Source organism: Ranitomeya imitator, chromosome 6, assembly GCF_032444005.1.
Source record: "Ranitomeya imitator isolate aRanImi1 chromosome 6, aRanImi1.pri, whole genome shotgun sequence".
NCBI lineage: Eukaryota > Metazoa > Chordata > Amphibia > Anura > Dendrobatidae > Ranitomeya > Ranitomeya imitator.
Window position 1 is genome coordinate 397,818,288 of NC_091287.1, and position 25,121 is coordinate 397,843,408.

At 48.0% G+C, this 25,121-nt stretch overlaps 1 protein-coding gene across 2 annotated transcripts in view; it reads left to right on the forward strand.

The window, feature by feature from the left end:
- MIB1 (MIB E3 ubiquitin protein ligase 1) overlaps nucleotides 1-25,121 on the forward strand; it is a 183,087-nt gene that overhangs the window by 80,148 nt on the left and 77,818 nt on the right. For both annotated transcript variants that reach the window (XM_069731178.1, XM_069731179.1), the window contains exon 12: nucleotides 15,651-15,802. In XM_069731178.1, the coding sequence (XP_069587279.1) occupies nucleotides 15,651-15,802 (152 nt within the window). The remainder of the gene's footprint in view (nucleotides 1-15,650; nucleotides 15,803-25,121) is intronic.

Here is a 25,121-nt window from a genome sequence, read left to right on the forward strand (position 1 = left end):
CAGTTTTACAAATCCTGTGGTTTTGCCACGCTTAAGAAAATTGCAACAGGAAGCTCTGTGGAAAAAAACTGTTTTTTTAAATTTTTTTAAATGGTATACAATATGAAATATACGGTAATTAGTGTTATTTCCCACTTTTAAACACTAGGGGGAGCAGATGCTGAAATTTGCCATACAAACCTAGCATACAGCTGGTTCACATTACGCCTTCAGTAAAAGTGGCCGGGGTCTGCTCGTGTGTGTGACATTGCTCCTCCCTTCTGGGGGTCTGCTAAAGGATAAGACAGGGTGAAGTGGGATCATAGGACAGAGACATTTTGCTGGTCACTGCAAAGTGATACCAACATGTGGATCTCGTCATTGAGGTAGGCTGGCCTGATTGTTAGTTGGTGCTGCACTGCTTACTGTTTAGCACAGGATAAGGGTTAGAGATATGGAAGGTATAAAACATGATGGGATTAGATACATGGCTTAGCAGACTGTATCACACATACTACGCTTAGATACATAGCTCAGCAGACTGTATCAAACATATTTGGCTTGGATACACAGCTCAGCTGACTGAATCACTCATGGTTGGCTTAAATTCACAGCTCAGAAAACTGTCATGCATGGTGAGCTTAGATACACGGCTCAGTGGACTGCATCATACAAGGTGGACTAAATACACATCTTAGCAGACTGCATCACGCATGATGGGTTTACATACATGGGTTTAGATGCAGCAGTGAAGCCTCATTTAGCCGTCCATGCATCACAGCCATCTGAATGAGGCTTTACCCTGACTCGGTCAGTGCTCAGAGTCCACTAGCGTGATGATTACACTGCAGAGCTCGGAACACTGCGGTGATGGCGGTAGTGAGGACTGGTTGGGGCAGCCTGGCATTGCAGTATATTACTAGGCTACCGAGCTGTTCTAACCCCTGGAATAGGTCACCTCTGCACTCCTGCTCCGAGCGGCGAGAGCAGGGCTGCAGCAGTAATTTCTTGCAGTGGTGAGAACAGCTTGGGTGCCTGGAATTAGTCATACAATGTCAGGCTGCGATCTGGGCTCAGCCGCTGCCCTGACTTTGTATCACCAGTCTCCTGAACACTGCGTGAGCGGTGACAGGGGGAAACTGTCGCTCAGAGCTCAGCTCGGTGCTACGGTACAATTGCACCTGGCTCCCCCACCGCTGTGAGCTGGCAGCCCAAGTGACATGCCCAGTATAGCTAAGGCAGCCACAGTATAGGAGATGTGCCAGGACACCAAGCACAGTCTCTTATGCCCAGGGGCCGCCAGATTTGCTCCGACACAGGGCAGCACGGTGGCGCAGTGGATAGCACTGCAGCCTTGCAGCGCTGGAGTCCTGGGTTCCAACCCCACTAAGGACAACATCTGCAAGGAGTTTGTATGTTCTCTCCGTGTTTGCGTGGGTTTCCTCCGGGCACTCCAGTTTCCTCCCACATTCCAAAGAAATACTGATAGGGAATTTAGATTCGATTGTGAGCCCCAACAGGGACAGCGATGATAATGTGTGCAAAACTGTAAAGCTCTGCGGAATATGTTAGTGCTATATAAAAATAAAAAATAAAGATTATTATATACACCAGCAAATAAAAATGAGAGTACCCAACGGCTGCAGAAAAAAATGAATGAATAAATCTTGAAACATGACATTCTAAATTGTTTTTAAAATAATTACATAATCAATAATAATGTTATTTTTATAGCACCAACATATTCTGCAGAACTTTACAAGTAAGCGGGGACACGTGCAGGTAATAAAGACATTACAAAGTAACACATAGTTCAACTGGAGGAGATGGGGGCCCCCCTCAAGCTTACAATCTATAAATTGTTAATGGTGAAATAAAGATTGTCACACTCCCTTTAAGAAATTCTTAAAATATGTTCACAAACAGCATATTAATTGAAGAATTTTTTTGTGACCGAGAATTAGTTCAGCATGTCTGAAATTTTATACTTTTTTTTAAGTCTCTTTTAGGACAGCTGCAGTCATTTCTGCAACAAATTTGCCAGTGTGTATGTATCCTTAAAGGGATTGCTGACTACTTTTTTTATTTAAAAAGAAAAAAACAGGATAGCATGATATATAACTATATAGATATATATAAAAATATATATCTATATAGGTAGTTATATATAATATTCTCTCACATGTCTGAATTTAGGTGTCGTATTCCAGTCATATGGACATGTGACTGCTGCAGCCAATCACTGGGTCCAGAGGCATTGGAAGCGGCCATGTCTGTCACTGCTAGAAGTGGAAGCAGGGTGGGGAATCTAGCTAGTTGAAGTGAGCATTAGAGATGAGCAAAAAGAGCTAAACTACCCTGGTCCATCATAAAGTTCTGTGATCTGTGGTAGCCATAGCAGGGCAGTGTTTGCTTCTGCACCAGTAATCTTCTGCCCGGCATCTTGTGCGCCTCTGTCATTTACATCACGTGAAGCCATTGTGAACAGTTGAGGTGCCTAAGATGCAGGGCAGAGAATTGCTGCCACAGAAGATCAGCTTGCACGATGGACTTGGGTAAATCAAACCCTTTAGTTAATCTCTAAGGAATATATATTTCTCCTTCGCCACATTGGGGGACACAGGACCATGGGTGTTATGCTGCTGTCACTAGGAGGCTGACACTAAGCTGAGACAAAAAAAGGTTAGCTCCTCCCCTGCAGTATACACCCTCATGCTGGCTTCCAGAGACCCAGTTTGGTGTCCGTAGGAGGCACACTGATTTTTAATCTTTCTATTCCGGACGAAGGGGGCGACGGATTCTTTCATGTTCCGATCTCCCCCGAACCAGCAACAGGCGAGCACGGGAGTTTTACCTCTCCGTATCCTCTCCTGCGACGTGGGAGCCACTGCCTGAGCTGACCCTTTTGGGCGACGGGCCTTTTCCCGGGCACAGATCTCCCCTCTAAGTACAGACGAGCACTGGTGTTTTACCTCCAGTATCCTCCTCCTGCAGCCAGGCCTTTTTATTGCCGGACATCTGCCCTGTCCACCAGGTTTCACCCTCGGCTGTACAGAGGCTCTATTACCTGTGGCGTCCGTGCAGCCCACACTGCATCACCACTGTCTATGCGGCTGATACAGGTGGTGGACGGTTCCTCTCCACCCCCCTTCTGGGGTTGGTGGATGGAGGCTTCCCAACCCCTGTACCGTCCCTGTCTTTCACCCCAGGCACTCCTCACCTCCGGCCCCTTGCACAGCAGCTGCTCCATCGGGGTAAGTGTCTCGGGGGGTGGGTGGGGGGGGGGGGGGGGGGGTGGGGTTTCGCCGGTCCTGCGGTCCGGAGGGCTCTCTCTTAGTGGTGGCACACGTTTTTTTCGGGCCCCTTTTATCCCGGCCTTCAGCGGCACGGTCATCCAGAAAACGGATCCGCACTACCTCTCCTGAGCGCTCACCTCGCCACTCAGCTTCTGGCAGCTCCACCTCTCGCTCACCCTCTTTGGGGGCCCGCAGCGTGCACGACTCTGAACATGAGTCTGATGTATCCTTAGACCCGGAGGCTCCGGAGTTTAGATCTACGGTTGACTCCCTCATTCTAGCAGTCAATCACGCACTTAAATCACGCACTTAAAGTGGACGATGACTCTAATGCTGCTCCGGACCACGCAGTCTCTTTTACCAGAACCAAACGTTCTCATAAGACTTTCGCCTCTCACCCAGATTTTCTTGAGATAGTCAGGCGACACAGGGAGCGTCCGGATAAGCGTTTCACGGGAAAAAAGGATCTGGTTTCGAAGTATCCTTTTTCAGCAGATCTCGTGAAAGACTGGACGGAGCCCCCACTAGTAGATCCTCAGGTCTCGCGCCTTGCTTCCAAAATGCTCCTATCCGTTCCGGAGGGCGCTACGATTAAGAGTCCCACTGAACGCCAGCTAGATTCCCTAGCCCGCTCAGTGTACGAAGCCTCAGGTTCTTCCCTATCTCCCTCCTTCGCCGTGGCTTGGGTGGCCAAGGCAATGGTTTCCTGGGCGGATGCTCTAGCGAAATCCATTCATGAACAGGATCTCCCGGCTGAAATGGCGGACCTTGCTAAACAGATTGCCATGGCTGGTGATTACGTGATGTACGCATCTCTCGATGCAGCGAATTGCGCAGCCTCGGCGGCCTCAAACGCCATCACTATCCGAAGGGCTATTTGGCTCAGAGAGTGGCGCGCAGATTCCTCCTCTAAAAAATCTCTGATTTCTCTCCCTTTTCAGAGCGGGCGTCTTTTTGGTGAAAAGCTAGACCAGCTTATTTCCGACGCTACAGGGGGAAAGAGCAAGTTCCTTCCACAACAGAGGCCCAAGGCAGCTTTCCAGTGCCAGCCATTTTTTCGTTTTCGGCCCTTTCGTACCAGCCCAGCTTGGTCCAATCCTGCCGGTTTCTCCAGATCGGACCGATCCGCTCACTCAGACAGAGACGTTCGTCCCTCTTTCAGGCCGAATCCGTCCTGGAGAGGAAAGCCTAGGCAGCTCAGGACCAGAGGTTCTAGACCTCCCAGATTTCCTTCTCAATGACTCGGGAACGGCGCCAGTCGACACCACCAGAGTAGGCGGACGCCTGCTTCTTTTTCAGCAAGCCTGGCTCTCCGTCTTTCACGACGAATGGGTCAGGGATCTGGTGTCGTCTGGCTACAAAATAGAGTTCTCCGCTCCCCCTCCAACTCGGTTTTTTCCCTCTCGTCTCCCCAGTTCGGGAGCTCAGTCTCGCGCCCTCCTTTGCGCCATTCACTCCCTCTGCCAGAGCGGGGTCATTGTTCCGGTTCCGGAACACGAGAGGTTCAAAGGTTTCTACTCAAACCTCTTCGTCGTGCCAAAGAAGGACGGGAAGACGCGCCCCATTTTGGATCTGAAGCTCCTGAACAAGTGCGTAAAAGTACGACACTTCAGGATGGAATCGCTCAGGTCGGTCATCTCCTCTATGGAAAGAGGGGAATTCTTGGCATCGATAGACATCAAGAATGCCTATCTTCACATTCCAATATTCCCGCCACATCAAAGGTTCCTCCGCTTTGCCGTTCTAGAGGACCATTTCCAGTTCACGGCCTTACCCTTCGGTCTTGCCACGGCACCCAGGGTATTCACAAAGGTCATGGCCATCCTTCATTCGCGAGGAGTGGTCGTCTTACCTTACTTGGACGACCTCCTCATAAAGGGTCCATCTTTTCAGGCCTGCGAGGCAAGCGTCCACATTACCTTGGATTCACTTTCACGCCTGGGCTGGTTGATCAACTTGAGCAAGTCCTCCCCCGTTCCTGCCCGATGCATCTCTTTTCTGGGAATGATCCTGGACACTTCAAGGGGTCTAGTCTTGCTTCCTTGGTCCAAGGCCCAAGCGCTTCAGCAAGGAGCCCGGACTCTCTGCCACCCTCGCCCGCGACCCATTCGGTTCGCTATGAAGATCCTGGGAAAAATGGTCGCAGCAATCGAAGCGGTGCCTTTCGCTCAACTCCATCTCCGTCCCTTGCAGCAGGCTCTGCTGGACAATTGGGACAGGACTCTCTCATCTCTCGACCGTCCTTGCCCGTTGTCTCCGCGGGTCAGACAATCTCTTGTATGGTGGACCCTGGGTCCATCTCTTCTCCAGGGGAAGTCCTTCCTCCCGATCCGCTGGTTAGTGCTAACTACCGACGCCAGTCTCCTCGGCTGGGGTGCGGTGTTTCTTCACCACTCTGCCCAGGGCCGTTGGACTGTTCGGGAGTCGAGGCTCCCTATCAACATTCTGGAGATTCGTGCGATCAGGCTTGCTCTGAGTCGCTTTCACGCCCTGCTTGCGGGTCACCCGATTCGAGTCCAATCGGACAACGTCACAGCGGTGGCTTACATCAACCACCAGGGGGGTACCCGCAGCAGGGCGGCGATGCAGGAGGTCTCCCACATTCTTCGTTTGGCCGAAACCAACCATTCCACCATTTCCGCGGTGCACATTCCGGGAGTCGAAAACTGGGCGGCGGACTTTCTGAGCCGCCAGGGCCTGGCCTCGGGGGAGTGGGAACTCCATCCAGAGGTTTTTCGACAGATCTGCCTTCGCTGGGGGACCCCGGACGTGGATCTGATGGCGTCCAGATTGAACGCCAAGGTCCACAACTTCAATGCGCGTTCTCGGGATCCTCAGGCCATCGGAGTGGACGCGCTGATACTCCCTTGGATTCAGTTTCAACTCCCATATGTGTTTCCTCCTCTTCCCTTACTGCCGAAGGTGATCCGAAAGATCAAGACGGAGGGAGTTCCGGTCATTCTGGTCGCCCCAGATTGGCCACGTCGCGCTTGGTACGCGGAGCTCGTTCAGCTCGTAGCCGACGTTCCCTGGCGGTTACCAGACCGTCCAGACCTGCTTCGCCAAGGACCGATCTGCCACCAGAGCTCAGGGGCCCTACGTTTAACGGCGTGGCTGTTGAAACCTGGATTTTAACTCGAGCTGGTTTCTCTCAGCAGGTCATTCCCACCATGCTAAGCGCTCGCAAGGCGTCTTCCGCTTCCATTTACCACCGCGCCTGGAAGACCTTCTTTTCATGGTGCAGGCTCCGATGTCACCCTCCACTAGTCTTCTCAATCCCTTGCATCTTGGATTTCCTTCAGTCCGGGTTGGATTCCGGCTTGGCACTGAGTTCCCTCAAGTGTCAGATCTCAGCGTTATCCGTGTTGTTCCAACGCAGGATCGCTACCAACCTTCAGGTCAAGACTTTCATTCAGGGGGTCTCCCATGTGGTACCCCCCTACAGAATGCCGTTAGAGACCTGGGATCTCAACTTGGTCCTGGGGGTTCTTCAGGAACCTCCATTTGAACCCCTTCAGGACGTTCCGCTTTCTGTCCTCTCCTGGAAGGTTTCCTTCCTCATAGCCGTAACCTCTATCAGACGGGTCTCAGAATTGGCCGCTTTATCCTGCCGGGCTCCTTTTCTTGCCTTCCATCAGGACAAGGTAGTCCTACGTCCTTCTCCGGCCTTTCTCCCTAAGGTGGTATCATCTTTTCACCTTAACGAGGACATCATTCTTCCCTCTTTTTGCCCGCAGCCAAAACACAGGGTTGAAAAAGCCCTTCATACCCTGGACGTGGTACGGGCTCTTAGGAGGTACATTTCCAGAACGGCTCATTTCAGAAAATCGGACGCCCTTTTCGTGCTCCCGGAGGGTCACAGAAAGGGTTTGGCTGCATCTAAAGCCACGATAGCCAGATGGATTCGATCTGCTATCCAGGAATCCTATCGGGTCAGGGGAAGCCCTATCCCGGCGGGGATTAGAGCACACTCCACTCGGTCGATGGGTGCTTCCTGGGCCATCCGGCACCAGGCTACAGCGGAGCAGGTGTGCAAGGCTGCTACGTGGTCCAGCCTGCATACTTTCACAAAGCACTACAATGTCCACATTCACTCCTCTGCGGACGCGGCCCTTGGCAGACGTATTCTGCAGGCGGCCGTTGCGCATTTGTAGTCAGATGGTACACGGAGTTATTTGGTTGTATTCTTTCCCTCCCAGGGACTGCTTTGGGACGTCCCATGGTCCTGTGGCCCCCAATGTGGCGAAGGAGAAATAGGGATTTTTGTGTGTACTCACTGTAAAATCCTTTTCTCCGAGCCACTCATTGGGGGACACAGCACCCACCCTGGTAGCCTTACGGCTCGTTACCTTTCTTAGTTTTTGACTGTTTTGTTGACATGTTATACTCTAATGTTACTTGATATTTTGTTATTATCCTACTGCTTTTGCACTGAACTGGGTCTCTGGAAGCCAGCATGAGGGTGTATACTGCAGGGGAGGAGCTAACCTTCTTTTGTCTCAGCTTAGTGTCCGCCTCCTAGTGACAGCAGCATAACACCCATGGTCCTGTGTCCCCCAATGAGTGGCTCGGAGAAAAGGATTTTACGGTGAGTACACACAAAAATCCCTATTTTACAATTACTTTTTGACTATGCTGGGCGGTTTTAAAAATAAAAGTCGATGACAACTTTAAGGCTATGTGCACACGTTGCAGATTTCCTGCAGAACTGCAGCTTTTTTTTCTGCGCAGAAACGCTGCAGATCTGCAAGTGATTTATAGTACAATGTAAATCAATGGCAAAAAAGAAATGCTGTGCTAATGGTGCAGAAAAATCTGCACAGAAAACGCAGCAGATTCAAAAAAGGAGCATGTCACTTCTTTTGTGCAGATCTGCTGCGTTTCTGCACCCATTCCATAATAGAAATCTGCAGGGGTAAAAAAAGGAAGAAATCTGCACAAAAATCTGCAACGTGTGCACATACCAAAAAGAGGTGCAGATTCTGACCTGCGTTTTCTGCCAAGAAATGGAGAATCTACACAGAAAATTCCACAGTCAAATCTGCAATGTGTGCATATACCCTTAGGCTACGTGCACACGTTGCAGATAGGACTGTGGAATTTTCTGTGCAGATTCTGCATTTCTTAGCAGAAAGCGCAGGTCAGAATCTGTGCCTTTTTTTTGGTATGTGCACACGTTGCAGATTTTTGTGCAGATTTCTTCCTTTTTTTACCCCTGCGGATTTCTATTAGGGTATGTGCACACGTTGCGGATTCTCTGCGGATCCGCAGCGTTTTTTGCAGTGCAGAAACGCTGCAGATCCGCAATTGATTTACAGTACAATGTAAATCAATGAGAAAAAAAAAATGCTGTGCACACTTTGCGGAAAATCCGCTGCAGAAACGCTGCGGTTTAAAAGAAGTAGCATGTCACTACTTTTTTGTGAATCTGCAGAGTTTTTGTACCCATTCCATTATAGAAAACCGCAGGGGTAAAAAACGCAGCAAATCCGCAAGAAAAACGCACCAAAAGCGCTGCGGAACCGCACCAAAAACGCGACAAATCCGTAGGTGCGTTTTCTGCCATGAGAGGCAGAATCCGCACCAGAAATTTCTAAGCCTTATCCGCAACGTGTGCACATAGCCTTATGGAATCGGAGCAGAAACGCAGCAGATCTGCACAAAGAATTGACATGGTCCTTTTTTTAATCTGCTGCGTTTTCTGTGCAGAATTTTCTGCACCATTAGCACAGCATTTTTTTTTTGCCATTGATTTAAATTGTACTGTAAATCACCTGCAGATCTGCAGCATTTCTGCGTGGAAAAACACGCTGCAGATCTTCAGGATATCTGCTACATGTGCACATACCCTAAGGGTATGTGCACACGTTGCAGATTTCCTGTGGATCCGCAGCGTTTTTTGCGGTGCGGAAACGCTGCAGATCCGCAAGTGATTTACAGTAAAATGCTGCGTATACAGTAATCCGCTGCGGATTAAAAGAAGGAGCATGTCACTACTTTTTTGCGGATCTGCAGCGTTTTTTTACCCATTCCATTATAGAAATCCGCAGGGGTAAAAAACGCAGTTAATCTGTGAAAAATCCACAGTAAATCCGCACAAAAAACATGTCAAATCCGCAGCTGCGTTTTCTGCCAAGAGATGCAGAATCCGCACCAAAAATTCATAAGCCTAATCCGCAATGTGTGCACATAGCCTAACTGTGCCTCGCAGCATGTCTCGCCTGCAAAAAAACCAAACTAAATATACACGGTCTGTGTATACTATGTGATGCAGCTTCAGCCTGTCTCCTGCTTGTGATAGGCTTATTCCTGTCAGTTCTTTCAGGAGGTGGCAGTGAGCAGCTTTATCTCATAGGATTCATGTATGATGCACACAGCATTTACTGATTGCAGAGACTAATTGTACTAATTATTGCTTGAACTCGCCTTCTTCGCCTGCACTCACACATTCATGTCTAGATTTACATTCATGGGGAAACCGCTAGCTTTTCTTCTGTCATCCATTTTGTATCTGTTTCATCTGTTTTTTTTCTCTCATCTGTCTTGAAAAGCCTGATGGAAGTAGAATAAACTTTTTTTTTAATCCATTGACTCTTTCTGTCAGCTGGTACATGCCGCTCAAATTGCAGCTATTAAAAGTATGCTTTTCTCTTACACACCCCAGCGTTTGAGACAAACATACATGGCTGGAATACTACATCCAGTGGCTGATACTGCCCAAACCACGAGCAGCATTTATCAGCATGTGGTTCCCTGTAACAATGAATCCATGAAAAACAGACAAAACACGGATTGAACACTGGACTACAACGTACATTTTATATGGTCCCCATAGACTTTAATGGCCGAGTCTGGTCCGCAGAATAGATGAGAATAGGACCTGCCCTGAGTCTCACAGACCAGACTCATGGGTCTGTTTGGTCCACAGAATAGATGAGAATGGGACCTGCCCTGAGTCTCACAGACTAGACTCATGGGTCTGTTTGGTCCACAGAATAGATGAGAAGAGAACCTGCCCTGAGTCTCACAGACCAGACTCATGGATCTGTTTGGTCCACAGAATAGATGAGAATAGGACCTGCCCTGAGTCTCACAGACCAGACTCATGGGTCTGTTTGGTCCACAGAATAGATGAGAAGAGGACCTGCCCTGAGTCTCACAGACCAGACTCATGGGTCTGTTTGGTCCACAGAATAGATGAGAAGAGGACCTGCCCTGAGTCTCACAGACCAGACTCATGGATCTGTTTGGTCCACAGAATAGATAAGAAGAGGACCTGCCCTGAGTCTCACAGACCGGACTCATGGATCTGTTTGGTCCACAGAATAGATGAGAAGAGGACCTGCCCTGAGTCTCACAGACCGGACTCATGGATCTGTTTGGTCCACAGAATAGATGAGAAGAGGACCTGCCCTGAGTCTCACAGACCGGACTCATGGATCTGTTTGGTCCACAGAATAGATGAGAATAGGACCTGCCCTGAGTCTCACAGACCGGACTCATGGATCTGTTTGGTCCACAGAATAGATGAGAAGAGGACCTGCCCTGAGTCTCACAGACCGGACTCATGGATCTGTTTGGTCCACAGAATAGATGAGAATAGGACCTGCCCTTAGTCTCACAGACCAGACTCATGGATCTGTTTGGTCCACAGAATAGATGAGAAGAGGACCTGCCCTGAGTCTCACAGACCGGACTCATGGATCTGTTTGGTCCACAGAATAGATGAGAATAGGACCTGCCCTGAGTCTCACAGACCAGACTCATGGATCTGTTTGGTCCACAGAATAGATGAGAATAGGACCTGCCCTGAGTCTCACAGACTGGACTCATGGATCTGTTTTTAACCCCTCTGTGACCTTAGACGTACTATCCCGTCGAGGTGCCCAGGGCTTATGTGACCCTGGACGGGATAGTACGTCATAGCCGATCGGCCGCGCTCACGGGGGGAGCGCGGCCGATCGCGGCCGGGTGTCAGCTGCTTATCGCAGCTGACATCCGGCACTATGTGCCATGAGCGGCCACGGACCGCCCCCGGCACATTAACCCCTGGCACACCGCGATCAAAGATGATCGCGATGTGCCGGCGGTGCAGGGAAGCACCGCGCAGGGAGGGGGCTCCCTGCGGGCTTCCCTGAGACCCCCGGAGCAACGTGATGTGATCGCGTTGCTGCGAGGGTCTCACCTCCCTCCCTGCTTCCTCCAGCCCCGGATCCAAGATGGCCGCGGATCCGGGTCCTGCAGGGAGGGAGGTGACTTCACAGAGCCTGCGAGCAGGCACTGTGAAGGCTGCAGCGCTGCATGTCAGATCAGTGATCTGACAGAGTGCTGTGCAAACTGTCAGATCACTGATCTGTGATGTCCCCCCCCCTGGGACAAAGTAAAAAAGTTAAAAAAAAATTTTCCAAATGTGTAAAAAAAATAAAAAAAAATATTCCAAAATAATGAAAAAAAAAAAAATATTATTCCCATAAATACATTTCTTCATCTAAATAAAAAAAAAAAACAATAAAAGTACACATATTTAGTATCGCCGCGTCCGTAACGACCCGACCTATAAAACTGTCCCACTAGTTAACCCCTTCAGTAAACACCGTAAGAAAAAAAAAAAAGAGGCAAAAAACAACGCTTTATTATCATACCGCCGAACAAAAAGTGGAATAACACGCGATCAAAAGGACAGATATAAATAACCATGGTACCGCTGAAAGCGTCATATTGTCCCGCAAAAAACGAGCCGCCATACAGCATCATTAGCAAAAAAATAAAAAAGTTATAGTCCTGAGAATAAAGCGATGCAAAAATAATTATTTTTTCTGTAAAATAGTTTTTATCGTATAAAAGCGCCAAACCATAAAAAAATGATATAAATGAGGTATCGCTGTAATCGTACTGACCCGAAGAATAAAACTGATTTATCAATTTTACCAAACGCGGAACGGTATAAACGCCTCCCCCAATAGAAATTCATGAATAGCTGGTTTTTGGTCATTCTTCCTCACAAAAATCGGAATAAAAAGCGATCAAAAAATGTCACGTGCCCGAAAATGTTTTCAATAAAAACGTCAACTCGTCCCGCAAAAAACAAGACCTCACATGACTCTGTGGACCAAAATATGGAAAAATTATAGCTCTCAAAATGTGGTATTGCAAAAAATATTTTTTTGCAATAAAAAGGGTCTTTCAGTGTGTGACGGCTGCCAATCATAAAAATCCGCTAAAAAACTCGCTATAAAAGTAAATCAAACCCCCCTTCATCACCCCCTTAGTTAGGGAAAAATAAAAAAAAATGTATTTATTTCCATTTTCCCATTAGGGCTAGGATTAGGGCTAGGGTTAGGGCTAGGGTTAGGGTTGGGGCTACAGTTAGGGTTGGGGCTAAAGTTAGGGTTAGGGTTTAGATTACATTTACAGTTGGGATTAGGATTAGGGGTGTGTCAGGGTTAGAGGTGTGGTTAGGGTTACCGTTGGAATTAGGGTTAGGGGTGTGTTTAGATTAGGGTTTCAGTTATAATTGGGGGGTTTCCACTGTTTCGGCACATCAGGGTCTCTCCAAACACGACATGGCGTCCGATCTCAATTCCAGCCAATTCTGCGTTGAAAAAGTAAAACAGTGCTCCTTCCCTTCCGAGCTCTCCTGTGTGCCCAAACAGGGGTTTACCCTCACATATGGGGTATCAGCGTACTCAGGTCAAATTGGACAACAACTTTTGTGAACCAATTTCTCCTGTTACCCTTGGGAAAATACAAAACTGGGGGCTAAAAAATAATTTTTGTGGGAAAACAAAAAGATTTTTTATTTTCACGGCTCTGCGTTATAAACTGTAGTGAAACACTTGGGGGTTCAAAGTTCTCACAACACATCTAGATAAGTTCATTGAGGGGTCTAGTTTCCAGTATGGGGTCACTTGTGGGGGGTTTCTACTGTTTAGGTACATTAGGGGCTCTGCAAACGCAATGTGACGCCTGCAGACCATTCTATCTAAGTCTGCATTCCAAATGGCGCTCCTTCCCTTCCGAGCCCTCCCATGCGCCCAAACGGCGGTTCGCCCCCACATATGGGGTATCAGCGTACTCAGGACAAATTGGACAACAACTTTTGGGGTCCAATTTCTCCTGTTACCCTAGGGAAAATACAAAACTGGGGGCTAAAAAATAATTTTTGTGGGAAAAAAATTTTGTTTTATTTTTATGGCTCTGCATTATAAACTTCTGTGAAGCCCTTGGTGGGTCAAAGTGCTCACCACACATCCAGATAAGTTCCTTAGGGGGTCTACTTTCCAAAATGGTGTCACTTGTGGGGGGTTTCAATGTTTAGGCACATCAGTGGCTCTCCAAACGCAACATGGCGTCCCATCTCAATTCCTGTCAATTTTGCATTGAAAAGTCAAACGGCGCTCCTTCCCTTCCGAGCTCTCCCATGCGCCCAAACAGTGGTTTACTGCCACATATGGGGTATCAGCATACTCAGGACAAATTGGACAACAACTTTTGAGGTCCAATTTCTTCTCTTACCCTTGGAAAAATAAAAAATTGGGGGCAAAAATATAATTTTTGTGAAAAAATATGATTTTTTATATTTACGGTTCTGCATTATAAACTTCTGTGAAGCACTTGGTGGGTCAAAGTGCTCACCACACATCCAGATAAGTTCCTTAGGGGGTCTACTTTCCAAAATGGTGTCACTTGTGGGGGGTTTCAATGTTTAGGCACATCAGGGGCTCTCCAAACGCAACATGGCGTCCCATCTCAATTCCTGTCAATTTTGCATTGAAAAGTCAAACGGCGCTCCTTCCCTTCCGAGCTCTCCCATGCGCCCAAACAGTGGTTTACTGCCACATATGGGGTATCAGCGTACTCAGGACAAATTGGACAACAACTTTTGGGGTCCATTTTCTCCTCTTACCCTTGGTAAAATAAAACAAATTGGAGCTGAAGTAAATTTTTTGTGTAAAAAAGTTAAATGTTCATTTTTATTTAAACATTCCAAAAATTCCTATTAAACACCTGAAGGGTTAATAAACTTCTTGAATGTGGTTTTGAGCACCTTGAGGGGTGCAGTTTTTAGAATGGTGTCACACTTGGGAATTTTCTATCATATAGACCCCTCAAAATGACTTCAAATGAGACGTGGTCCCTAAAAAAAAAATGGTGGTGTAAAAATGAGAAATTGCTGGTCAACTTTTAACCCTTATAACTCCCTAACAAAAAAAAAATTTGGTTCCAAAATTATGCTGATGTAAAGGAGACATGTGGGAAATGTTACTTATTAAGTATTTTGTGTGACATATCTCTGTGATTTAATTGCATAAAAATTCAAAGTTTGAAAATTGCGAAATTTTCAAAATTTTCGCCAAATTTCCGTTTTTTTCACAAATAAACGCAGGTACTATCAAAGAAATTTCACCACTATCATGAAGTACAATATGTCACGAGAAAACAATGTCAGAATCACCAGGATCCGTTGAAGCGTTTCGGAGTTATAACCTCATAAAGGGACAATGGTCAGAATTGTAAAAATTGGCCTGGTCATTGACGTGCAAACCACCCTTGGGGGTAAAGGGGTTAAAGCTGATGTGATGTGTGTGGATCAATGAAACTCTATGGGTCAGTGGGCTATAATACACAGCACATGAAATAGTGCAGCAGATGTGTGAATTTAGTCTTTGTTTTTTATTTGTCAGTATTTTACTGTCTATAGATCTATCGTTATGCTGTCAGGTCTGAAGCCGGCCATACACATTAGGCTGTCTGCAGAACCCTTCAGTGTCACCAGGGTCCAACGACATTAATCCGACGTGTATGAAGGGGTACGGGTGCGTTCACAATGGTATTTCCACAGCAGAAGTGCAGCAGTGAAATCTTCAGAATTGATGGTGTAAATACATTTAGCATTGCACTAACAACCGCAACATAAATTGTCATGGATCTCAAATTTGCTGCACTTGTCAATTTAGGCTGCAGATTTTTTCTGTGTTCATGAGAATTTGTAATGTTTGATTCATTGTGCGTTTGCTGTAAATGCAGCCGAATATTTGGTTGTACAATCTGCTGTTTTTCCCTGTGGGCAGATCCGCTCAGGATTAGAAGTGCAACTGTAGGATAAAACCTGCGTACCCCAGTAGTCATGAACTCTTGGTTTGTATCGCCCTCATACAAATGTCTCGATATGCACAATATGGCTGTCATGTATTGTAAAATATACAGAACAGAGACGTTCTAGTGTTATAGTATTATTTTTTTTTCTCCTCCATTTTGCATTAGTCACTGGACAGTTCTGTATTTCCATGTCACAAATAAACGCTTTAGATACCAGAAGTTTGTACTAGTTGAGGTAGTAGTCCAGCTCATAAAATTGTGTTATTTGGTTCATAGGATTCAGAAGGTGATACTCCCCTACATGACGCCATCAGCAAAAAGCGGGACGATATTTTGGCTGTGTTGTTAGAAGCCGCAGCCGATGTCACCATTACCAATAACAATGGATTTAATGCCCTTCATCACGCCGCGCTGAGAGGAAATCCCAGGTAACGTCCAGACATTATTATTTTCATAGCATTTACTGCACCTGATCCTGTGTCATGTCTGTAGTGCTGATCTCACTGGCTGTGGTTTCAAGGCCTGAGCAGAAGAGCAATAGATTTATGAACCTATTTCATTGGTTGCAAAATTAAATTGAACTACTGTATAGTCATTTGTTTTATTTTTGTGGCTTAGTGTAAAATCTAACAGAGAAGATCTAATAGGAGTGTGAATTACTTTTAGTCCAATTTAGAAATGAGAACAAAAATGTCAAATTTCAATTGCTCTTCTCAGAGACAGCATGTATCATGTATTATTGTAAATGCAGTCACTGATTTCCATGGCATGAAGTGCAGGGCGTTTCCTGTTTTGGTCTCATTGTGCAGGATAGCACAGGAGGATTTGAGCCCATATTGGTGCAGGATAGCACAGGAGGATGTGAGCCCATATTGGTGCAGGATAGCACAGGAGGATGTGAGCCCATATTGGTGCAGGGTAGCACAGGAGGATGTGAGCCCATATTGGTGCAGCGTAGCACAGGAGGATGTGAGCCCATATTTGTGCAGGGTAGCACAGGAGGATGTGAGCCCATATTGGTGCAGGGTAGCACAGGAGGATGTGAGCCCATATTGGTGCAGGGTAGCACAGGAGGATGTGAGCCCATATTTGTGCAGGGTAGCACAGGAGGATGTGAGCCCATATTGGTGCAGGGTAGCACAGGAGGATGTGAGCCCATATTGGTGCAGGGTAGCACAGGAGGATGTGAGCCCATATTGGTGCAGGGTAGCACAGGAGGATGTGAGCCCATATTGGTGCAGGGTAGCACAGGAGGATGTGAGCCCATATTGGTGCAGGGTAGCACAGGAGGATGTGAGCCCATATTGGTGCAGGGTAGCACAGGAGGATGTGAGCCCATATTGCTGCAGGGTAGCACAGGAGGATGTGAGCCCATATTGCTGCAGGGTAGCACAGGAGGATGTGAGCCCATATTGGTGCAGGTTAGCACAGAAGGATGTGAGCCCATATTGGTGCAGGGTAGCACAGGAGGATGTGAGCCCATATTGGTGCAGGGTAGCACAGGAGGATGTGAGCCCATATTGGTGCAGGGTAGCACAGGAGGATGTGAGCCCATATTGCTGCAGGGTAGCACAGGAGGATGTGAGCCCATATTGGTGCAGGGTAGCACATGAGGATGTGAGCCCATATTGGTGCAGGGTAGCACAGGAGGATGTGAGCCCATATTGGTGCAGGGTAGCACAGGAGGATGTGAGCCCATATTGGTGCAGGGTAGCACAGGAGGATGTGAGCCCATATTGGTGCAGGGTGGCACAGGAGGATGTGAGCCCATATTGCTGCAGGGTAGCACAGGAGGATGTGAGCCCATATTGGTGCAGGGTAGCACATGAGGATGTGAGCCCATATTGGTGCAGGGTAGCACAGGAGGATGTGAGCCCATATTGGTGCAGGGTAGCACAGGAGGATGTGAGCCCATATTGCTGCAGGGTAGCACAGGAGGATGTGAGCCCATATTGGTGCAGGGTAGCACAGGAGGATGTGAGCCCATATTGGTGCAGGGTAGCACAGGAGGATGTGAGCCCATATTGGTGCAGGGTAGCACAGGAGGATGTGAGCCCATATTGCTGCAGGGTAGCACAGGAGGATGTGAGCCCATATTGGTGCAGGGTAGCACATGAGGATGTGAGCCCATATTGGTGCAGGGTAGCACAGGAGGATGTGAGCCCATATTGGTGCAGGGTAGCACATGAGGATGTGAGCCCATATTGGTGCAGGGTAGCACAGGAGGATGTGAGCCCATATTGGTGCAGGGTAGCACAGGAGGATGTGAGCCCATATTGCTGCAGGGTAGCACAGGAGGATGTGAGCCCATATTGGTGCAGGGTAGCACAGGAGGATGTGAGCCCATATTGGTGCAGGGTAGCACAGGAGGATGTGAGCCCATATTGGTGCAGGGTAGCACAGGAGGATGTGAGCCCATATTGCTGCAGGGTAGCACAGGAGGATGTGAGCCCATATTGGTGCAGGGTAGCACATGAGGATGTGAGCCCATATTGGTGCAGGGTAGCATAGGAGGATGTGAGCCCATATTGGTGCAGGGTAGCACAGGAGGATGTGAGCCCATATTGGTGCAGGGTAGCACAGGAGGATGTGAGCCCATATTGGTGCAGGGTAGCACAGGAGGATGTGAGCCCATATTGGTGCAGGGTAGCACAGGAGGATGTGAGCCCATATTGGTGCAGGGTAGCACAGGAGGATGTGAGCCCATATTGGTGCAGGGTAGCACAGGAGGATGTGAGCCCATATTGGTGCAGGGTAGCACAGGAGGATGTGAGCCCATATTGGTGCAGGGTAGCACAGGAGGATGTGAGCCCATATTGGTGCAGGGTAGCACGCTGCTCTTATCTACTGTTAAAGAGCTGGTGGTTGACTCTCAAAGCAAGTGAGCATATCTGCTACATTCAGCAGGACTGCAGCCATGCTCTATGTAGCAGAGGCAATCGGACAAGTGCAGCTGCTAGTCTCCCAAGTAAAAAAAAAATGTTTTTTTAAAAAAAAATATAAAAGTTCAAATCGCCCCCTTTTGCCCCAAAATCAAATTTACACATATTTGGTATTGTCTCGGTCAGAATCACCCGATCTATCAATATAAAAAAAGAATTAATCCTAACGGTAAACTGCGTAGCGAGAAAGAAAATCAAAATGCCAGAATTATGTTTTTTTTGGTCATTGCAACATTGAAATAAAATGCAATAACAGGTGATCAAAAAATTGTATACGCACCAAAATGGTATCCATAACAACGTCAGATCGGCGCTCAAAAATTAAGCCCTCACCCAGCCCCAGAGCCCAAGAAATGGAGATGCTACGGGTCTCGTAAAATGGCAACTTTTTCTTTCTTTACAGACTTTTTCACCACTTAGATAAAAAAGACATGTTTGAAGTCTGTGAACTCGTAATGACCTGGAGAATCATAATGGCAGGTCAGTTTAGTGAACCTAGTAAAAAAGGCAAACAAAAAACAACAGTTGTGGGATTGCACTTTTTTTTTTTTTAAATTTCAACGCACTTGGATTTTTTTTCCCGTTTTCTATTACATGTCATGGTAAAACCAATGATGTCTTTCAAAAGTACATCTCATCCCGCAAAAAACAAGCCCTCACATGGCCATATTGATGGAAAAATAAAAAAGGTATGGCTATGGGAAGAAGGGGGGCAAAAAGTGAAATACCTCTGTTCATTAAGGGGTTAATTAAGGGGCTTTAGCGTTCATATAAAGCCCGGACACCGATCAGCTAATGAGTCTGTGACGCAGACTATTCAAGTGAATGGAGCTTGCTTGGAAGTCGTGCGGTTTAGGGAAAGCAAGCTGATTAGGCCACAGCGATTTTCCAGGGTCTTGTTGTTCTAGGCATTACATATGGTGTATCTTGAGAAGACACCATTGGGTTTAAAGGTAATCTGTCACCTAGATTTTTATTTACTAATTCGAGTCAAAAACTGAAACTTTTTCTGTCTTTTGGGGGGGTCCGATTTTTCTTTTTGTTTTCTGCCTGGTAGTTCAGACATCTGCTTTACTGTAGACCTATACACCACAGTGAATTTCTGATTAGATGGCTCTGAGCTGTGCAGAGGTCACAGTACGGAGAGGGTGGGAAGCTGCTACTATCACCTAATATCTGTGCTGTCGTCTGTATGGAGACTTCTACATATGATGATACAGGTACTGAAAAAGGATTTCTGCAGAACAGAAGCTTAGTATCTGGCTCAGTGACTGCAGTGAAAACTGCAAGATTTCAGGATTACTGTAAAATATAAATAGTAACATGGAAAACTAGAAAACCATCTCCATAATCTATGAAACACTGCTTAACATAAAAAATTTTGCTTTACGCAGTTGTCCATTTTCGGCTGATACTCTCCCTTGAAAGAATAGGTCACCATGTTTGTAGTGGCCATATACATCATTTAATTGTGTGAGCTGTCTGATCCCAGCTTTTGTGGGTGGAAATGCTACATGTGTTACATGACTTAATTATCTTCGCTGCAGGCCAGAAATCTGTGCACTAATTTCGCACACCATGTGACCAGGGTCGCAGAAACCCCAGTTATATGCAGAGAAAATAGGTTGTCACCTGATTTGTTCCATGTTTCCTGTTGTCGCTTTTAACCCACGCTTTTTGCACATGTTCTTTGTCTAAATATTTATATTTGAATAACCTTTTGTATGATTTATCTACAAATGGACTATTGCACTGTTTGTCCCTGTGTTTTACCTGATTTGATGTAGATGCTTGATCCGAATTCCCTGCTAAATTTGTGTCAGATACAACATATGTGAATGGACCTTTACAAGGCACCTTTTAGAAAAAAACAATTGGGCTGTGTTCACACGGTAGTGTAAAAATGGCTTTTTTATGCAGCTTTTTAGAGTCATGTATAGTGTTGAGCGATACCTTCCGATATCGGAAAGTATCGGTATCGGATAGGATCGGCCGATATTCAAAAAATATCGGATATCGCCGATACCGATACCCGATCCCAATGCAAGTCAATGGGACCAAAATATCGGAATTAAAATAAACCCTTTCTTGCCTTGTAGGTTCATTCTACATGAAGGAAAACAACTAAGAATAATGTAGGATGTATTGTGGGAGGTGGCGGAGACATTAAAGGCAATGAGGTTTAGCCCAATCAAATAGAATAGCATGTTTTTTTTTTTTTTTAAGACGTTCGGAGTGAAAAAGATATTGAGTATGTAATTTTTTTTTTATTTTGTCAGATATTGATGTTTCACTATTCCACGCCCTTCCCCTTCTTTTTTTTTTCTTTTTTTTTTTTTTTTACTTTTCCCACACTTTCATCTTCATCATCATCAGCATCTTTGACATCAACTTCTTCTTCACCTTATTCATCTTCTTCTTCATCTTCTACCTATTTTTTTTTTTTATTACATTCTTCATATTCATTTTATTCAACTATTATTATTCTTCCTATTCTACATATTCTTTTTATTCCACTGTTATTATTCTTCCTATTCTACTTCTTCATCATATTCTCATTTGTGACAGGCATTCCCGTAGTTGTTATCTATAAAAGTTGGAAGATTACACCTTCCGTTCTGCCAGTCACAAAAGTTACATTTGTCCGCGTTCAGTTTGGCCTGCAGCATCAGGCTTTATCCAGGGGCACCACGAGGAGGAACGGACTCACCCCCATACACTGCTTAGTCTTCTTCTGCATATAATTTAGATAATATCTTTTGCTCTGATATTAAGTCTTATGCTTAATGTTCTTCTGCTCTTTGTTCTGCAGCCTCTTGTTCTTCTGCTTCTCGGTCTTCCATGTCGTCGTCTCCAGTGTCGTCATCTCCGCCGTCGTCGTCTCAGCCGTCGTCGTCTCCGCCGTCGTCGTCATCGGGGTGGTCTTCCGGGTCGTCGACTTTAGGGTCTTCAACTTGGAAATGTAGCAGAAGGTACAAGAAGGCTGAGAAAATGCCAAGAACCAGCTGATGGAACTGGAACTCGGATGGCTACCCGAAGGTTCAAGAGCCTATGGAACTACCGAGGACCAGCTGACGTTACTGGAACCCGGTTACTAAGCAGGAGGTACCCGTGCTAAAAAGCACTACCAAGGACCGCCTGACGTTGGCGGAACTCGGATACCCAGAAGGAGGCACCTAAGCCAAAGGCTCTGCCCGGAACTAGCTGACGGTACTGGAACCAGGATGGGGAGCAGAAGGTACAAGAGCAAAAGACACTGCCGAGAACGAGCTGACGGTACTGGAACCCGGATGGGTAGCCGAAGGTCCAATAGCCAATGGAACTACCGAGGACCAGCTGACGTTACTGGAACCCGGTTACTAAGCAGGAGGTACCCGTGCCCGAAAGCACTACCAAGGACCACCTGACGTTGGTGGAACTTGGATACCCAGAAGGAGGCACCTAAGCCAAAGGCTCTGCCCGGAACCAGCTGACGGTACTGGAACCAGGATGGGGAGCAGAAGGTACAAGAGCAAAAGACACTGCCGAGAACCAGCTGACGGTGCTGGAACCAGGTGGTGGACCTGAAGGTCCACAGGAGAGGAGAGAACAGCTAGGCCGCGAGGCAGCCGCAGTTACCGAACCCCAACAGTCCTACAGGGGGAGCTGGGCCTACTGGCACTACAGAACCAGCCTTGACTACCAGTTCACGCAGCCCACATAGGAAGCTCCTAAACTGGAGGCACCCTGGAGTTGGCTAACCCGACTGCAACACGACGGGGCAAACATAGGCGTCTCAGCGAGTTTGACACACCCCGGAAACAGCTGACGGTGCTGAAACCAGGTTTGGCACGAGGGAGTACCTGTGACAAAATCACTGCCGAGAACCAGCTGGCGGTGCTGGAACCCAGATGCGTTGCCCCAGTGTGCAAAAGCCAATGGCACGACCGAGGACCAGCTGGCGGTGCTGGAACACGGTTACTAAGCTGTAGGTGCCCGCGCTTAAAAGCACTACCAAGGACCGCCTGACGTTGGCGGAACTCGGATACCCAGGAGGAGGCACCTAAGCCAAAGGCTCGGCCCGGAACCAGCTGACGGTGCTGGAACCAGGTGGTGGACCCCAAGGCCCACAGGAGAGGAGAGAACAGCTAGGCCGCGAGGCAGCCGCAGTTACCGAACCCCAACAGTCCTACAGGGGGAGCTGGGCCTACTGGCACTACAGAACCAGCCTTGACTACCAGTTCACGCAGCCCACATAGGAAGCTCCTAAACTGGAGGCACCCTGGAGTTGGCTAACCCGACCGCACCACGACGGGGCAAGCATAGGCGTCTCAGCGAGCTTGACACAACCCGGAAACAGCTGACGGTGCTGAAACCAGGCTTGGCACGAGGGAGTACCTGTGACAAAAACACTGCCGAGAACCAGCTGGCGGTGCTGGAACCCAGATGCGTTGCCCCAGTGTGCAAGAGCCAATGGCACGACCGAGGACCAGCTGGCGGTGCTGGAACCCGGTTACTAAGCTGTAGGTGCCCGCGCTTAAAAGCACTACCAAGGACCGCCTGACGTTGGCAGAACTCGGATACCCAGGAGGAGGCACCTAAGCCAAAGGCTCGGCCCGGAACCAGCTGACGGTGCTGGAACCAGGTAGTGGACCCCAAGGCCCACAGGAGAGGAGAGAACAGCTTGGCCGCGAGGCAGCCGCAGTTACCGAACCCCAACAGTCCTACAGGGGGAGCTGGGCCTACTGGCACTACAGAACCAGCCTTGACTACCAGTTCACGCAGCCCACATAGGAAGCTCCTAAACTGGAGGCACCCTGGAGTTGGCTAACCCGACCGCACCACGACGGGGCAAGCATAGGCGTCTCAGTGAGCTTGACACAACCCGGAAACAGCTGACGGTGCTGAAACCAGGCTTGGCACGAGGGAGTACCTGTGACAAGAACACTGCCGAGAACCAGCTGGCGGTGCTGGAACCCAGATGCGTTGCCTATTAAAGATTGTCTTCCTAGAGCCCCAACTAGCGGTGTTGGAGCTAAGGGTAAGCAGGGGGAGCAGAGTGTAGGCCGAAGCCTGCACTGGAGGCAGCTTTGTGTCTGCGTTGCGTTTGCAGAACACTTTGCCGGCTACACAGTGGGGGAACAGCTGGCGTTGCTGAACCCCACTAACACAATGGCGTGTGTTTTTCTCTGTGCAGCTAGCACTTGCGGTCAAAAACTAGCGATGTTAGAGCCCGTGTTGAAGCAGGAGGAGGAGGAGAGGAGCAGAGTGTAGGCCGAAGCCTATTTGAACCAATTTCAAAGGAAACCTTTAACCCCCCCTCAGGTGTTACAAAGTACAAGAGACACACCTTGTGCAGTATTAATGCTGCACAAGTGAAAGGTTGCTCTATTAATTTGTCTACTTGCACACGCTGAATGAAAGACGTACACAATTTAGCCCATTCTACAGTCAAACTGTAGTGGATGTGTGACTTGGCTTTTTAAGGAGAGGCAGCACAGGTGTCCCAAATAACGCCTTGGTGCTTAGCGCAGCTTCCTGAGCGTTGTTATTTGCTGTACAGGAGTCTGCGCTCTTGTGTTATCCCTTGGCAATGCCCTGTTAGAGCTGCCCGTCTTATGACCTCATTTCATGTTGGCCGGTGCGGTTAACGATGGCCATAAATCCCAGACCCACAGTGCCTTTTCATAAAGTCACACTGCGGTGCTGTGATTCGTGGCCTTGAGCAGTAAATATTTTGGCCGCTCACACACGTCCTTACACCTGCTTCAGACTGGGCGGCCTCTGCTGATCCCTTCTCGCATGCCGCGGCCATGAGGCTGCACAGTCTGAAGAAGGCGGAAGGAGATGAGTTAAGACAGGTGAAGATATGCACTGCTCGTGCCCATCAATCACACCCTCGCAGTCAAAATAAGACAACGAGGAGCATTGTTTCAGGCAGGGCGGACGCACAGGCGCAACAAGCCAACCAATGATGTCAGAAGACGGGAAGCGCTACCAAGGGGGGTGCTACGTATCATTAGAAAGGAAAGTCACACCTCAGGGACAGTGGAATGGTCTCAATGAGACACATTTTGTACGTTTTGAGTTCCACGTGGGCAAGGACAAAAAGTCAGCCACCTTGTACAAATGCAGCAGTACTGCTGTACAAGGTGGCTGTTATACATAGAAACACCTGGGGGTGGGGGGCAGGCTCCCTTCAATTTCAGTTCATGTGCCTGCGTGGCGTTTGCAGGACACGTTGCCAGCTACACAGCAGGGGAACAGCTGGCGGTGCTGAACCCCACTAACACATTGGCTGGTGTTTTTCTCTGTGCAGCTAGCATGTCCGGGCAGAAACTGGCGTTGTTTGAGCCCAGGGTCAGCAGGAGGAGGAGAGGAGCAAAGTGTAGGCCGAAGCCTGCACTGGTGGCAGCTTTTGGTCAGTTGTGCCAGCGTGGCTTGTGCTGGACATGATGCCGACTACACAGCAGGGGAACAGCTGGCGGTGCTGAACCCCACTAACACATTGACTGGTGTTTTTCTCTGTGCAGCTAGCATGTCCGGGCAGAAACTGGCGGTGTTTGAGCCCAGGGTCAGCAGGAGGAGGAGAGGAGCAGAGTGTAGGCCGAAGCCTGCACTGGTGGCAGCTTTTGGTCGGTTGTGCCAGCGTGGCTTGTGCTGGACACGATGCCAACTACACAGCAGGGGAACAGCTGGCGGTGCTGAACCCCACGAACACATTGACTGGTGTTTTTCTCTGTTCAGCTAGCAGTTCCGGGCAGAAACTAGCGGTGTTTGAGCCCAGGGTCAGCAGGAGGAGTAGAGGAGCAGAGTGTAGGCCGAA